General features: G+C 38.4%; 1 protein-coding gene across 1 annotated transcript in view; it reads left to right on the plus strand.

The window, feature by feature from the left end:
- The first annotated feature begins 2,363 nt into the window (after positions 1-2,363).
- Positions 2,364-18,308, plus strand: part of gsk3ba (glycogen synthase kinase 3 beta, genome duplicate a) — a 181,168-nt gene continuing 165,223 nt past the window's right edge. Inside the window, exon 1 of the mRNA XM_041211303.1 lies at positions 2,364-3,009. Within this exon, the coding sequence (XP_041067237.1) occupies positions 2,922-3,009 (88 nt within the window). The 5' untranslated portion in view covers positions 2,364-2,921. The remainder of the gene's footprint in view (positions 3,010-18,308) is intronic.

The following is an 18,308-nucleotide window of genomic DNA, read 5'->3' on the forward strand; positions in this document are numbered from 1 at the left end:
GGAGAAACTCCTTTACTCAGAGCGTAGTGTGAATGTGAAACAATCATATGGAGTGTCTAAGACAAATAGTACAGAAGCATTTAAAGAGAAGCTAGAGAAGTATATTAGGGTGGGTGGGGGCTCACGTGGAACAAAAACACTAACAGAAATAATCTGTTGGGCCGACTGGCCTGTTACTATGCAGTAAATTCTTTGTAAGCAACTTCACCTTGTCTCATAGAGTCAAAGGACACAGCTTGTTCTTGAAGGCATGTCTTTATCTCCTTTAGCTTAACTAATTTATCTAAAATTTTCTATAATCCTACATAGTATTATTCATCTTGCTCTCGATCACTTCAGGATTCACCTCCTCTTCAATGTCCTTTTCTTTTTAGTTAAGTCAGGTGCAAAATATTTCTTAAATACCTCTGACATTTTTAATCATCCTCTTAAAATCCTCTCCTCTTAGGGATCCTACCTTACTTTTAATCATTTTCTTTACTGATATATTTGTAAAGTACCTGACTATTTTGTTTGACAATTTTAATTTCTTTTAAATCCCTCATGCTCCTTTTAAGCCTTCCTTATGCACCAGCTCTTATTTTCTCATACTCGCTTAACAGTTTTTAACCAAATATCTTAAGATATAGATTAACCTTTCTCTCTCAGGTGGTGATTAATCTGCTATGCAGCCAGCCTTTGGCACAGCCAACCATTTCACTTGTCTCTTCTATTATATACCTCTACAGTTTCAATCTTTCCTGGTCCCATTCCTATCTATACCAACTCATCAGTCTATCTCCTGCAATAGGAATAGGCTTGAGATGCTAAATTGCCTATATCTCTCCTATGTTCCTATAACAGCTTTGAAATTGGTCTCCAAATTATAATTTCAATATACTCCAAGGATCTATTGTTGGCCCCTTTCTGTTCTTCATCTACATGCTGCACACAAATCATATAAACCATAAACCGGCTATATGTACACTGATGACACCCAACTGTATAATTTTATCACCAGTCTCAAATTCACAACTATCCGAACCAAGTTCTATATAAACCACAATTGTCTTCAGTTCAATATCAAAAAGATCTTAAGCACCTTGTTTAGCTCCAGCCAGAAACTTCAGTTGCTAATGCTGTTTCACCCCCCTCTACCAAGAACACAAGTGGTTTATTGAGCCGTTGATTCAAATTGAACCTGGTGGTGTGTTTGACCCTGAGCCGAAATTCAAACCCCATATCTAATCTATTGACAAGACTTGCTATTTTTGTAACATCAACTGCCTTTGCCATGCCTCAATCTCAGAAAATCAACCAGGCTTTTGGTAACCTATTCTAACTCCTCTTTCAAATAGTGTTCACCATTTTCCTATCTAATAACCTAATGATAGGTGATAGGAATGTTACTGAAGATATATGTTGCATTGATGCCCAAAGTTTAATAAATGTAAGACTTAATATGAAATAATAAATGTTACAAATTTGAAAGTACTTTTGTAACTAGTTTGCAGCAAAGCCAATTCTACAGTTACATCACAATCAGTTCTTCAGCTAATAAGTTACTTGGAAATCAATAGTAATCAGCTTTAGGGCCAAGTACATCTTGTCCAACAAGTCAGTTCCTTTTAATTTATGACTGGTGGAATAGCTCAGTAATCACCAGGCATTTCTGGTTAACTTCAACAGAGGACAAGGTCCATCCCAATCACTGACCGACATTCATTATCAGACTTTTTAAAAAATGGTGTGTGCAATAATAGTTTTCTGGTGTGTCACAGGTTTATCATGATTGCAGAGTTCAGTAGCTCTTTTACATATATATTCATATATTAACACGAACACAATATTGGATTTTCTATATCTTACCTGCTTCTACTCTCTTCTCCTTTCTTGCCGTTCTAGTTTTCGTTATTGATACGCTCCCAATATAAATAAATGATCTTGTAAGTGATGTAGGTTGCACCTGTCCATAAAGCCGCACCACCCAGCTCCTCCAAGCCTAGAGGCCGCTGTCCGTTACCCAACACAACATTCGAAGACCTCCAATCATAGGCAAAGCTCGTCGTCAGGGCGGATTTGTCTTTTCTCGGATTCCGATTGGTTAACGTCACTGCACTTCGCGGAGCTCGTGCCTTTCCGTCGCGACTCCTTACGACTGATGACGCGGTTTCATTGGTTGGCGAAGACAAACGAAGAGGGGGAAGGGCAGTCCGAGGCTGTCGGCCAGTTTCCCTGTCGCTGTCAGTCAACCTAACTTGATAAGCACCTTAAGCAACACCCCCTCTCCGATTGGTTACGTACCGCTCCATGCGACGCTGACGTCTTCGACGCGTTGTGTGAATGGTTCCTTTCTCACGTCAATCAAAGCGCCCCGGCATCAAGTTAGATTGACCAAGAGGTTACAGCTGCAGTAAGAGGGAGAAAGAGATAGGCAAAAAAAAATAGTACAAAGACAGCCGAGTGAATTAGGGAGGGGTTTTAACCGTTTTAATTGGGGTAAAAACACGGGTTTTCCCTCAGATATCGTCTTAATTTTTTATCGTCTGTGAAAAGAGATGTGAATGGGCTTCTAAGGTCTGAAAAAAATAAGTCGAGAAATTAAAAAGAAAAAAAAATACCTCAGGATTGAATTGAACTGAAGGAGCCGCCATGGCAGGAACCACCACCACCACCACCATCATCATCACCACCACCATCCTGCATTGAGCTCAGTCAAGATCAATGTAGAGCTCCGAAATCATTTCAGATTTATTTCTGGCGATTATTATAAAAAGAATTTTTTTTTTTAAAAACACAACTAATTTGGGAGAAATTTACGCGATGAAACCAGGTGGACAGGATTAAAATTAAGAAAGAGGGGAAAGAAAATAAAGGAATATAAAAGTGTCTTTTTAAAAAAAATATATGTTTGAAAAATTAGATGTCGCTTTAAAGTAATCATGAGTGGTCGACCCAGGACAACGTCTTTTGCTGAGAGCTGCAAACCTGTGCAGCAGCCGTCTGCTTTTGGGAGCATGAAAGTCAGCAGTAAGTACATTTTACCCAAATCATTTTTCTTTATTTAGAATCTTCTCCCACCCGAAAACATTATTAATCGAGCGAATAATCGATTTCATGATCTATAGTGTTCGTTAATTAACATCCTGTGTTAATATGAAAAATATAGACCAGACTGAAATGATTCGTCTGATCGTCTGCTTATGGCCGTAAGGATTCCTGTTCACAAACCACCACTTAAAATCGAAAAAAGACGGAAAACTTTAATCTGCTTAGAAATGTATTTAAACTAATAGTGTTTGACTCTGTTTCTTTTAACTTAGTGATTACTTATTAACATCGCATTCATATTTCTAATTCTCCTAAGTTGGCATGGGATTTTTCAATTCCTGAAGGGTGCAGATATTAGAATAAGTTTATTGTACAGCCAGTGAATATTGACTTCATTCTTTATGATGTCCCATCTCTAGCCTTCCTTGTGTCTGCGTGTCCACCAGGTTGATTAGAGGTGTGGTGTTGTTAGGAATTCGGCATGTTGTAATGGTGTGTCATTTGGGTTTTTAACATGTCTATTATTTGATTTTGGCTTATTCAAGCATTATATACTTTTTAAGCTGTAGTAACATTTACCATTCTTGATGAATGGTGGTTCTAGCAAATAGATGAGTTACGTTTTTAATGATGTAAAACTTATCTATTCATTATGGGGGTATTCTGGATTTCTTGGTTCCGAAATTACAGTGTGTTGTATATAGTTTTAAAAATGTAAGTAGATCTGTGTGGCAGCATACAAGCAGGATCTAGCTTACTTCAAAAAGTACAACGATTTTCTGCAATTCACAAGTATTTCACTCTTTAAACAATTGAGTAAAAGTGGAGCTAAGAATGTTGAAAAACAGAAGTGATGAATGAATAGTGGTACTATGACATCTCTGCTGGAGACATGCTACCCCTAAACTAGTCACCATCAATAATGAATGTGAACATTGAGAACTTTTTGGGAGATGGGGCTTGAAAGAATTTTGATGAAACTAACTTTAAAGTTGGAAATTTAGAATTTTTCACATTCTGTACTGTTTTGCAATATTTACCTCTTTATGAAAGGCCTGAAGTCTAATTTCCATTCATATATCTAGAAATGGATATTATAATCAATTTTTGCATAATTTTAATTAACTATTTTCAAACTTTTTCAGAAACTTAGACAATAACTCCTGAGAAACTGTCTAAACTTCCAAAAACATATTGGGTAAATTGGCATACTGTAACTTTACTTTTGTAAGGCTATTTTGTCGGGGAAAAAAATCACTGTGTAAATTCATATTTAATCAGATTGTTTTTTGGACCTCTGTGAACAGAAGGCATTATTTCTTATACTTATTAGGGAGAGGGAAAGGGGGCCAGTAGTGGAAAGACAATACTGTTTGATGTTTTCAGCACAGAGAGCCCTGCTAAGACTACATCTCGTCTGCCTTTTTATGCTTGGAAAAAGGTAATTGCATGGTTTATTAGGTAAAGTTGCCACATGGCATTTAGTTGAGCTAAATTAGCCAAGGATATTGAAAGTTTGATCCATAGTCTCTACTAGTTAATTAACCTTGACTGAGGCAGTAGTTGCTGTGCTACTGTTGGCTTCAGTGTGGTCAAGTTGGAGGGGGAAATTGGCCAGGCTTTCTGCCATTGATAGCTTTCCTACCTCAGTTGTTAGTGCTTGTATGCTGAGTGAAGATGGCATTATAGACCTTGCTAAGTTTATTCTATGGTCATTTGTCACCACTGAAACTCACGTAACAAATCTGATATCAATGATTACCAAATTCTGTCATCGAATCTTAACATTTGAATCAAGAATTTTTTTTAAAAGACTGTTGCCGTATGACTGTTGGCAAATGACCATTTTCCTCTTGTGAGTATGTTGCAAGATTGACAAGGTGATTTTGCCCTCTTTTCTCCACTTTTTCTCTTTTGTTTTCCATTGGTTGAGTGCTCTGCCTGCCTAATAACTCAGCAGAGATTAAGAATTGCCCAGGTGGAATGTATGGCCCTAAATGCAGCTTGCTATAGTATTATGTGTTGATGGCAAAAATGCTGCAATGCTGGACCACTTGTGGTGCTATCTACTGAGCTGGATGTGCAGGTGGCTTCTCACTTGTTTTTTTTGTGTCTTTAGTGACAGTGTGTTTACTAAAATACTAAGCTACTACTCAATTCTCTTGCCTTGCTATTAGTTAAGTAGCCATAAATAATGCAAATGTTTTGTTACCTTACTTTTAGATAGCATGGAAGAGTAATCTAGGAGTTTTAGTGCCCATTCTTGTATTTCTCAATTTTAATTTTTCAGATGAGGCTTGAAGTTTTAATATTAATAACCAAGTTACAAGCAAGTGGAGGTTGGCAAAAAGAATTAACAAAGTTTTATATAGCCAAACAATTTAGTAATATGTGGCCTCTACCCTTGAGTGGAACTTAAGTGAGAATGCAGTAGTCCTGCTAAGATTTTTTTTAAAGTTTAAATTGTATAGGAGGCACAACTTAACTCATTTAATGCATTTTGTACATGTGCATTGTTGCAGTGCCCATGATTAATCCCTCCGAGTGCTAAAAAAAAACTCAGTTGGATGAGCTTTCTTGGCTCATCTCTTATGTTGTCTACCAAATGAACATTGAATTATCATTAGGTTAAAATATAATTGAATTATATGATGCATATTAGAATGTCAGAATAGGTAAACCTTTGTAAGGACAGTTCTTCTAAAGTTAATCAAGTTATGATATCCAATAGCATTACGAGGGTCCTAAGGTTGTTTGTTGATTTGTTCTGAGTTAGCTGTTCTCAGTTGGCACAGCAATTTGGACATTGCAATTGCCCTCGATACTCCTAAGTTAGGGAAGGGGAAATTGACCCGGATTCTAGCTCTTAATCATTGTCCAGAGATCCTAATCACTGCATGGACGTGCATGTAAAGAGTGAATTGGGCTCAGCTTTGCTGCCTCAGTGGTTGAAAAGTCTACCAGCGTTTGATTTTTAAATGGCTGCTGCTACCCTAGCAACAGAAGAGGAGAAAGTTGACTGTGGGTCATGGAAGTGGGGTGTGGGGTGGAGAATAGGGAGTGTAGAAATGATTGATACTTAAAAGAGATAACCACATATCATTTCTAATGTTTCTAAATTATACTTTAATTGTCCAACAATAGCCAGTTAATTGGTTATTGTCATTGGGGGTTATTGCTAACCAGTTTCAGCTGAAACTTAAATTACCATTCACTCTATTAAATAAAAGTTAATACCATTATGCTGGGGCAGTGATTGGGCATTCCAGTTGGCCTCAGTGCTTCTGGTCTCGGGAACAGAAAAAAATAGACAGATGTTGAAAGCCTGACTTGTGTGGCTCTTATTAAAAGTTGCATGTACATGGATGTTGGGTGAGAAGATCAAGTGATGTCCTCTATGGTTAAATAGTTCGCTGGTGTTCATTATTGCCTAGACACTTGGATGATATGGTGAAAGATTGCTGGCACCATGGAACCTTAGCATAACTCAATATTTTCATTTTCAAGTAAAGAGAGAAATGGGAAAAAACCTTACTGGTACAACTCCAAAAATAATTGTTTAGTCCCACATGTACAATCGCATTAAAGTGATATCAAAGGGAAAGTACACTTTGCTAAAGCTTTTCATATTTTTTATATATGGAATGCCAGCTTAATTGGGAGGAGCAATGAAAGGAGGCCTGACTAGAATAAATTTTCACCCCATTCAAATGACAGGCTGTGTGTGGCTTAACATTATGCAGATAATGTGCACATTTTTATTTTAAAATAAAACTTGTTGCAGAAGCAAAGCATACAATGAACTGATTTTTTAAAGAAATTTTGTGCATTTCATATTTCATCAAGAGCAGAAAACTGATTGAAATCAGAATGCTGCTTATATATGAGTCTGATCTGAATCCTTTGGCTTATGTTCAGTATTTTAAAACAATTTTTGACATTTAGGCACTTGTGAATCAACTATATCATGTGTCATCTTTGTATTTAAAACCTCAAGGTTTTCTTTTGTTTAAAATCATTCACCAAAATTAAGTGCAATAGTTCAAGTAATGGATATACACTAAATGGATTTAAAATGAAAAATATGAACTTAATTTTATGAAGTCACCCTTCTCTTACTGTTGGATATGTCATTGCATGGAGTGGGAAGAAACTTTTCTTGACTGTTGGTTGGAGTACTGGAAAGACAATTTCACCGTGCATCTATCCGGTTTTAAATAGCCTATGACTGCTTAATAAAACGAAAAATGTTCTATTCTATAATACTGACGTTGTTCAATTTAATTAGTGAATTTAGTTTCAAAAATGAAGTCGTGTAAATGACATTCTCTCTCTATGTATATTCAGAACTCAGTTTTAATTAGTTAATGCAGAAGTAAGATGTAAAATGTGTATTGGGGCTATTCAAACATGTTTTAATTTTGTTATATTTATGTGAAGTTGTTTTCACTTCACTCTAGTAATATTTAGTTTCTACCTAGGACTTCCCTGATATTGGTAATTTGCTGTGGGGCCTTTTTGCTTTTTAGCTCCATGACTGCTTAAAAATGGGCAGTGAAATTCAAGCCCCCTGTACACATGTTGGGGGGTATATTTGTACTTAGCAATAAAAAGGTTACCAACATTTTCAGTGCATTTCAGTTATAATAAAAACGAAGTGCTGGAAAAGCTCAGCAGATCTGGCAACATCCATGGAGAGAGAAAGAGAGTAAATGTTTCAAGTCCAGTATGACTCTTTTCAATATTGGCAGTGTGCTAACCACTATGGCAAACTCTTCACTTCAGTTGTACATTGGTTGGATGTGGAAAGTAATTGTTAACTTGACACATGAATACTTCCCTATTACTGACATTTAGCAGTGAGCCTACAACACAAAACATTGGAATTGTAAAAATTGCAGAATTGTGAGCCACAGGTCTTAAAATTTTAAATATGCCCTGATAGTGGAATCACAGAGATGTCTTGTGTTGATTTACTAATAAGTGAAAGGATATGGTTTTTGCTGCAACTTGATTGGTGAGTTGATGGTCATTTTACCTACATGCAACAATGAGATTTGAAAATCAAGCATGTAGGCCATTTAGCCTCCTCCACTGTTCAGTTAGATCGTGGCTCATTTGTATCATAACTCCATTTGTGCTCTGGTTAATATTTATCCCTAGGCATCACAAAAGCAGATTATTTCACATTGCTGTTTGTGGGAGTTTGCTACATACAATTTGACCACTGTGTACCCTACATTACAACAGTGATTACATGTCAAAAGTATTTCATTGGCTGTAAAGCACTTTGAGATGCCCGGTAGTGCTATATAAATCCAAGTTTTTCTTTCTTCATACCTTTAATACTGTTGCCTAACAAAAATCTATCAATTCTGGTTTTGAAGTTTTCAGTCGACCTAGCCTCAACAATCTTTGGGAGAGTGCTCCAGATTTGCAGTACCCCATTGGATGAACAAATGATTCCTGACGTCCCCCTGAATAGCTTACCTCAAATTTTAAGGTTAAGCTCCATTGTTCTGGACTTACACACCAGAGGAAGTAGGGTAGGTAGGTAGTTTTTCTCTATGAACTCCTGTAATCATAAACACCTCAATTATATCATCCCTTAATCTTCTATTCTCAAGGGAAATACAAGCCTGGCCTATGGAACTTGGACTGTTCTTGTGACCATTTGTAATGGTGATTTGTACAGTTGGATGTAAACTGAACATAGGAAGTGAATGGAAAGGTGAATGGGGCTGAAAGATAAAATACTTCAACAATAATTTAAATTGTTATCTTATACTAATGGTATTTAGACAGTAGTAGATTTGAGAAGAGAAAAATACGAAGATTTGAGCAACCCTACAACCTATTGGATGCCGTGTAGCATTCAGATCGGTGCTGACAAAATGATTTAACCAGTTTTTGTCAGTTCATTTATAATTATAAATTTTCATTATTATTAAATGCTATAAATAATAAACAGTTGTCATTTGTTGAAGCATTGCAAAAATTTAAGCAAAGTTTCAATAAGAGGTAAGAAATTGAATCCTTTACAATTTACTGCTCAACTGAAGGTTAACTGAACATTTCTTGTATTTTCATTGATCTTTTGTGAATCCTGTCCATTATGGCCATTGCTGCACAAAAATAGACTCTACTATCTAGTTTAGCTAAACCTGTATGGAGATACTTCGGAATGATTACAAGACTGTAGTCCAGAAACGTTGTCAGCACACGAGATTGGATTGGATAGGTGAATGCAGGAAAATACATTGATGGGATATGGGACTGTTTAGGTAAATATGATTAGAACTATTGTGATGGAATCTGTAATTTCAAACCTTGTATTTTTTTGAGACAGACCCAAATTGAAAAGGGAAACCTGAGAAAGGAAACTGACCCTTCCAGTTTTTAAGGAAACGTAAGACTGAAACTGAGATTGGAAATCAAAGCTTCTGGGGAGACTGAGCCTGGTTGAAACCATATAAAAGGACACATCCCCATCAGAGCTCAGATGATGATCTCAGTGGTGCAGTTCAGGCAGGCTGAAGAAGATGTAGGCTAGATCCAGCAGCTGAGAATAGGCAAATATACGGTTGCTGCAACTGTTTCCATTACTTGAAGATAACATTGATGGATCTATGCCATCCAGACCATCATAATCATAGTTGAAGAGGTTCTACAGATGTTTGCCATTTTTGGTGAAGGCAGTGTCCATGACACAGTGGTTGGTCATGCACTGCTGTTGGCTGGGGATCAGGCTAAATCCTAGAAGAGGAGGTGAAATTCTTCATGTGAAAGACAGAGTTTTGAAGAACATGTGTTGATTGGACTACTGAGCCAATTTGTTAGACCTGTCTTGGTTGTATTTGTTTATAATTGACCATAATTTGCCTGTTTGTTCATGTTCAACTCATGTTGATTCTGGGTTTTAGAGTATAGGTGGTCACCTAAGATAGTATTTGGTGTTTGCTTTGTTTGACACTTGTATGGTAAAACATTCTTATTATTTAAACCTTGAATCTTGTGGGTTCATTCTTTCAGTAAATATCTGGGATTTTGGATTTTTTTTTTTAAAATAAGTTACTGGGCCCAACTGAGATCATAACACTATTCGTCCGTGCATTGGGTAAAATGCCATCTTGTGTCAAATGTTCTGTTTCTATGTTGTAGCTTTATGCATTTTTATATATTCATAGGTATTGATCAGTGCAAATAATTTCCCTCTGATCCTATGATTTTTGATGTGGTATTCCTTTAACTACCTATTAAGTATCAACTACATGTTGTCTTTAAATTTAAAATGTGCGGTCATCCATTTTGAATTTAAGATAGATTGGAATATTTTCTAAACGGTGAGGAGCAGAGAGATTTAGTGGTCCATGTACAGAAATTGCTGACAGCTAGTGAGCAGGTACAAAGAAAATAACAGTGGGATGTTAGCCTTTATTTCAAGGGGGCTGAAATGCAAAGAGGTGAAAGCAATTGTATAAAGCTCTGGTCAGACTGCATCTGGAGTGCAGTACAGTGTTCAGTTCTGGGCACTGCACCTTCAAAAGATATATTGGCCCAGACTTGTCAGAATGATGCTGGGACTAAAAGGATCAGACTAAGTTTGTTCATTCCCTTAAGTATGGAAGATTACGGAATAATCTAATTGAGGAATTTTAAATGATTTAAAGATGTAGAAAGCAAGGAACTGTTTTCCCTGTTGGAGTCTGGAACAAAAAGAGTATAATAACCTTAAAATTATTTATTGCTAGACCATCTGGGGGTGAATCAGGAAGCATTTCTTTACAGAAAAGGTACCCCCCTCCCCAAAAACACTGTAGAGGCTAGCTCAATTGAAAATTTCAAAACCAGAGTTGTAGAATTTTATTAGAGTGAAGTATTAAGGGATATGGAACCAAGATGGGTGAAGATGAAATACATATGAACTAGGATGTAATTGAATGGTGGAACATGCTTGAGGAACTGATGGGTCAGTAGTAAGCTAGTGTTTCTGAAATGTGCTGATTGATTCTGAGAAGATCATTGTAGTGCCAAACATAACTAACTGTTAAAATAATGTTGTATCCATCACCTTTTGCTAGTCCTCCAAGGCAAGGAATTAAGTTGCTCATTGCATTGTGGACACCCTTTTACAATGTGACAAAATATCTATTCCATTCTCCGGTTGATTCAAGTAATACGTTGCCTTGTTTTTGCATTCTGTTTTCTTTGGATCCCTTTTCATTAAACACAGAAGAGAAAGCATTGATGTATTCTAATGGTTGTAAGTCTTCAATGACCAGTTTTGTGTGTCCTTGCTCTTAGCATACTGTCAACCCAGGTAGCACCTTTACTGTTGTAATTGAAAGGAGGCACCCCTATTCATGGTCTTCAGAGTTCCTGCCATAATACTAAGCAGTACAGTAAAATCTCATTGAACCAAAAGATTAGAGGAAGGTTTCAATAATTCTTTTAAACAGAGTTTGGAAGAACAAGTTTCTTTGTAGTTGTGCCAAACTTTGTAAACATTAGCCCTTTAGCCATCAACTTGCATTTGTGTAGCCTCCAGTCCCTCTGCAACAATGTGAACAGATACTGAACAAAAGATATTACATGGAAGGCAGGGGTCAAATAGAAGACTTGGTTAAAGAAATGGCTAAGAAGGGACTTGCAGAAACATAAGATGTGAAGCGTCAGAAGTGTTCAGGTAGAAAATGTAAAATGATGGGAGCAAGGCACAGGATAATATGGTAGCCTTATGGTGGGGCAGTTGGTGCAGTTTCCTACCCTGTTTCTCAATGAACAAATGCTCAGCGTAAAATGGTTTCTTACAATCATTTCTAATTGAGGATCTGGCCAATGCATGTTAAATGTACTTTTGTCTCCAGAAAAAATGCTGAGGTTGCACAGTGACCACATACCTCTTCTGTCTTCCACCCTGACTTATCCCACCCCTGTGAAAAGTGCACAGCGCTCCACATGTCAGATCCTTGCTGCAAGAATAGGAATCTTGGCTTCATGCCCCACTATCTCCAGTAATCCCAAAAGAGGGCCAAATTACTTTGAACTTGGCTATGCTTTAATCCAAGACTGTTTGACATATGCTTTGATCCACAGCTTTCTTAGCCATAGTCTCCAGACAGAAAAGCATGATGCCTTCTATTTCGTTATTCATTGCGAAAAAATACCTAGAAACCATAAAGGTGGCTGCTGGTGCTTGAATATCATGGAAATAGTCTCTTAATCCTTTAAAAGAACCCCATTTTGGACTAACCCCATAGCTGATTGCCACTGATGAATCAGCGTTCCATCTATTCCGTCAGAGAAAGACTTGACACCCTTCGTGATGTACAAAAGATTAGTTTGGAATTTTGATTGGATGTAGATTCAAAACCAAAGGAATCCAAATGGGAATAAATGTAAGCTTGTCACTTTCTCAGTTCAGGAAATATGGAGAAATAATTATAAGAGCAAATTGATAGTAGAACAAATCTAGAGAATTGCCAAGTGCTTTGGAATTTACAGGTCAGACCAGGCTTACACTACTATGTACACTTTGGCTGCCACACTTCAAAGACAAATGGATACATTGGGTGCATAGAACAACAAAAAGTGTAATGCAGGTGACTTGTAACGATGGCAAACATTTTCACTCCGGCTGCTCAGGCAACAAATTCCACTGCACGCAGTAAGTAGAAGTTAGTTGGATGTTGAAATGTGCCAAATTATTTGCCCTAGCTATGAGGAAATTTGACCAGCCCAAGTTTGGAAAGATGGTTAAAGGCAGCCTCAGTGAAGCATATAAAATTTTAAAAGTTACATGCAGAGCAAACCTGGAATGTTACTTCAGAGTAGAACGTAAAGTGAATCTGAAACAGATATTGCAAATAATTCCTCACTCAGTGATTTTTTTTTTGGATTAGCTTACTGGGTAAGATAATAGTGTTAGACTGGTGACAATCAAAATGTAGGCGATTGAATAGGCTGGGTGATTTTGAACACGGGATTATGTGGGCTAAGTCTGCCATTTAAGCATTTGATTGTATTTCTCATCCCATGAAGATCAGCCATTCTTGAATAGCTACAGCATGCACACTATTCCTTAGACATTATTCCAATTTTGTATCTATACTATTTAATTAGATAGGAATTGTTAAATTGTTTTTTTAAATAAGGTCATGTCTTTCGCACCTACATTTAAAAGGTGATTGGTTTCTGTCAGAAGATCTTCATCTGAGAAATCAACCTGTATTTAAGTTGGAGGTTGGTACTGCACTACAGGATATATTTGTCTTGGAAGTAGTGCACTGAAGATTCACCAGAATGTCACCAAGGCTCCTCGGGTTAGATGGTAATGAGAGATTACACAAATAGGCTGTATTCTCTGGAACATTGAAGGCTAATGGGAGATTTGATTGAGTTTTTTAGGATTTCAAAAGGGTTAGGTAGAAACATTTTCACTGATGGGGACATTTAGAACAAGGTGACATAACCTTAAAATCAGAGCCAGGCCATTGATGCAAGGGATGTTAGAAGTGTAGAATTTTCTCCCACAGAAGGCATAGGCATTAAATCAATTAATTTCAAGTCTGGCATTAATAGATTTTTGTTGGACAAGGATATAAAATAAAAGTGTGGTGAAGCTTGGTAGACGAAGATACAGATCAGCCATGATCTCATTGAATGGCAGAACAGGCTTGAGGGCTGAGTGGCCCACTGTGTTGTTCTTCCAAGGTTGGCTCCTCCTATGTATTTTTAATTTTAAATTCTTATTAGAATTTAATGGGCACGGTGGGGAAGAGGGTGAATCAGAGTTAACAGGAATTAGTTATTGGGAGAGGGGTGCTCTAATGGCATACAGATGATCCCAGGTGTTTTATATAATTGAAGATAGCTGTAGAATTTCTAGAGCTATTGTAACAGAACCACTGGTGTCGATTTTAAGCTGGCTGATGGCCATCATGGGTACTTTGTATCAACAGTGAGTCAGTTGGGTAGCACACTTATTTCTTAGTCAAAAGTTAGTGGCTTCAAGTTCCACTCCAGGGAAAGAAAAATTTCTAGAAAGTAAAATTCCCTGCTTTGCACTGAAAACCTTGATCGATCATTAGCCTGCATTTATATCACAACTTGAATATACAAAAATGTCCTTGGGTACTTCGAGTGCTTAACTTCTTTAGATTCATGTTTTTTTTATCCATTCATGGGATGTGGATATCACTGGCTAGGCAAGCATTTATTGCCCATCCCTTATTGCTCTTGAGAAGGTGGTGGTAGGCCGCTGCAGTTCATGTGGCGTAGGTGCACCCACAGTGCTGTTGGGCAGGGAGCTCTATGGTTTTGACCCAATGACAGTGAAGACATGGTGATATATTTCCAGGTCAGGATGGTGAGTGGCTTCGAGGGGAACTTCCAGGTAGTGGTGTTCCCATGTGTCTGCTGCCCTTGTTCATTGAGATGGTTGTGGGTTGGAAGGTGCTGCCTAAGGAGGCTTGGTGAGCTCCTACAGTGCATCTTGTAGATGGCACACACTCCTGCAACTCTCTGTTGGCAGTGGAGGGAGTGAATGGCACCCCGTCCACAAACAATCAAGTGAGCTGCTTTGTCTTGGATGGTGTCAAGCTTTTTTGAGTGTTGTAGGAGCTGCACTCATTCAGGCAAGTAGAGAGTATTTCATCACACTCATAACGTCAGCCTTGTAGATGGTGGACAGGCTTTGGGGAGTCGGAAGGCGAGTTGCTTGCCACAGGATTCCTAGCCTCTGGCCTGCTGTTGTAGCCACAGTATTTATATGGCTAGGCCAGTTCAGTTTCTGGTCAGTGGTAACCCCCAGGATGTTGATAGAGGGTGTTTCAGCAATGGTAATGCCATTGAATTTCAAGGGGGGAATTGGTAGATTCTCTCGTTGGGAATGGTCATTGCCTGGCACTTATGTGGCGCACATGTTACTTGCCACTTGTCAGCCCAAGCCTGGATATTGTCCAGGTCTTGCGGCATTTGGACATGGACTGCTTCAGTATCTGAGGAGTCGTGAATAGTGCTGAACATTGTGCAGTCATCGGCGAATATCCCCACTTCTGACCTTATGATGGAAGGAAGGTCATTGATGAATCAGCTGTAGATGATTGGGCCTAGGACACTACCCTGAGGAATTTTTGCAATGATGTCCTGGAACTGAGATGATTGACCTCCAATAACCAGAACCATCTTCCTTTGTGCTAGTTATGATTCCAACCAGCGGAGCGTTTTCCCTTGATTCCCTTTGACTCCAGTTTTGCTGGGATGCCTTGATGCTGCACTCTGTCGAATGCTGCCTTGATGTCAAGGTCATTCGCTGTTACCTCCCCTCTGGAGTTCAGCTCTTTGGCCCATGTTTGAACCAAGGCTGTGATGAGGTCAGGAGCTGAGTGGCCCTGGCAGAACCCAAGCTGAGCGTCAGTGAGCAGGCTATTGCTGAGCAAGTGCAGCTTGATAGCACTGTTGATGACCTCAGTGTACTATTACGATACACTAAGCAGTAACAGAGCTGCAATTATACTTTAATTTGTTCTTTCAGCAATTTTTTTCTGAAAGTGGCTGATATTTTGACAAATTTTGAATCATAACATCTCTACTGTGAGTCTACTTTAAGTTCTCAGCGTAACACTAATAGTGGGTTTTATGTTTTGTTGATTTTGAAAATTTAACAATTATATTGTTATTAACCTAATTGGCATCCCTTCATCAAACTGGATCCCTTTCAAAAAAATAAGCATGCTGGAAATTTATTTGCGCTATCCGCTAAATGTCATTTACGCAGAAAGATATTAGATTCTCCTATTCAATGGTCACTTCAGCATTGCTTGAGAATGAGCACACTGGGCAGCTATTCCAGAAGACCTATCTCATTTCATAGGAAGGAGTGACTATAAGTAATCCTGAATGCCAGTGTAAATCACGGGGAAATTTAGTGTGTGTTGGTATCATTTGAACCAAAAGTGAGAAGACATTGTCTGAAAACTATTTCCCGCCAATTTATGGGGCCAGATTTTGCCGTCAAAATAGTGGTAAGGCTGCAGGTGAGGGGCAGATGTGAGTGTCTAGAAGTTGCTGCATCCACCCTTCCATGAGCTTTGCAAAAAGTTATTTTGATCTCTGACTAATCATTGAATGCCATGAAGTTGCGGTATTTGTGCTGTTGATAGGTACTAAACCCAGCACAGGTATTTAGGGCTGGTAATTAAAGTGTATAGGGCTGGTAATTACAAGTGTATGGGCTCTTTTTAATGACGTAAGTGCCAATTCACTTCTCTGGCACTGAAAATTAATGGTTATAAATGTGCAATTTCATTTCTTCAGGTTGTGAATTTTTTTGGAAGATTTAAAAAATCTCAACCTATTGGTTACCCTGTTTACCTGGGTCCAAGTTGCCCTGTTTACTTCACTGCATCAATATTAATTCACATTTTTAGCATCATAGTGGGCATAACTATTTTGAGCTGAAGGATGTGGGGCTTGTTTGACTAATGGAAGATGCTGTTAAATGCTGTACTACAGCAAAATCTGGCCCATGGTGTTTAGGGTGTTATTTAATTGGTTTAGTTGACTGTAGATTATATTTTTTTTCAGTGTGCCATGCTGCAGTGGTCATTAAGTGTTTGAGTAATGCCAATGTTGTCATTATAAGTGGCTCCTAATAATTCTCCCTTTTAATTCAGTGTGAGAGTTGGAGGAACTTCTACATTGCTGCCAATTATAACAATAACACTTTGGTGCCAATAATTATTTGGAAGTAGAAAGGCAGTTGCTTTGATTTTGTTCTATGTATCATAGAACTTGACTACAGTTAATCCTCAACATAGTCTTCATCTCCTGATTAGAAACGTACAGGTCTTCTGTTTACAGTTTGCAATAGCAGTTTGGCTTCATGAAGTTGCTTCTGCGATCAAAATGTCTTTAGTAATCCAACCACAACCAAGAATCAGGGAGCTCCATTAGACTATTTTACTACAATAGTAATTTGTATTTTTTTAAATTTGTTCATGGAATGTGGTCATCGCTAGCTAAGCCAGCATTTATTGCCCATCCCTAATTGAACTTGTTCAGAGGGCATTTCAGAGTCAGCCACATTGCTGTGGGCCTGGAGTCACCCGTAGGGCAGACCAGGTAAGGACAGCAGATTTCCTTCCCTAAAGGACATTAGTGAAGCAGATGGGTTTTAATGACAATCAGCAATGGTTTTGTGGTCAACATCAGACTTTTAATTCAGATTTCATCACCTGCCTTGGTGGGATTTGAACCTGGGTCCCCAGAGTATTACCCTGGGGTCTCTGGATTACTAATCTAGTGACGATACCACTATGCCACCACCTCCCCCATTTTGTGCCCTTTAATGTAGCAAAATGTCTCAAAGTGCTTCATGGGAGCATTGTCAAACAAAATTTGACACATGAGATATTGGGACAATAACCTTGGTCCAAGAAGTATGTTTTAAGGAACTCAAAAGAGGAAAGAGAGGTGATGAAGTTTAGGGAGAGGAATTCCAGAGCTCAGGGTCTTTGCAGCATAGGCATGGCTGCCAAAAGCAGAGCAATTAAATTGGGGAATGCTCAAGAGGCTAAAATTGGAGGAGTGTAGGTATCCCGGAGGGTTGTAATGCTGGAGCAGATTACAAAGATGAAGGTGAGATCATGGAGGGATTTGAAAGCAAGGATGAGATTTTAAAATTAAGACCTTGCTTAACTGGGAGCCAGTGTAGGTCAATGAGCACAGGGGTGAATGAGACCTGGTGTGTGTAAGGGCACAGTAGCATTTTGGATGATCAAGATTACAGAGGGTAGAACATGGGAGCCTGGTCAGAAGTGCATTGGATTGATTGTCTAAAGGTAACAAACATATGGATGGGTGTTTCAGCAGCAGGTGAGCAGAGACAGGAGTGGAATCAGGTGATATTAGGGAGCTGGAGGCAATCTTGCTAATGGCACCGATATGTGGTCAGTAGCTTATTTCGGGCTCAAATATGACACAAAGGTTAGTAGCACTCTGGTTCTGCCTCACACGTTGCCAGAAATAAGGATGGGAGTCATGGCAGGTTTGTGATGGGGTCCAAACATATTTTTCTTTCGTTAATCTTGAAAAGCCTTAGATTCTGTCAACTGAGGCCTTGCTTCTGCTGGCTGACTTTGGTTTGCAGTTGTAATGGTTAAGTGACTGAAAATTACTTGATAACTTTACTAATCCCATAGTGTTACTTAAGTGGTTGCTTTTAGTGAAAATAAAGTCACATCCTCCATCCAAAGAAATAAACAAGATTGGGATGA

Source organism: Carcharodon carcharias, chromosome 18 (genome assembly GCF_017639515.1).
Source record: "Carcharodon carcharias isolate sCarCar2 chromosome 18, sCarCar2.pri, whole genome shotgun sequence".
NCBI lineage: Eukaryota > Metazoa > Chordata > Chondrichthyes > Lamniformes > Lamnidae > Carcharodon > Carcharodon carcharias.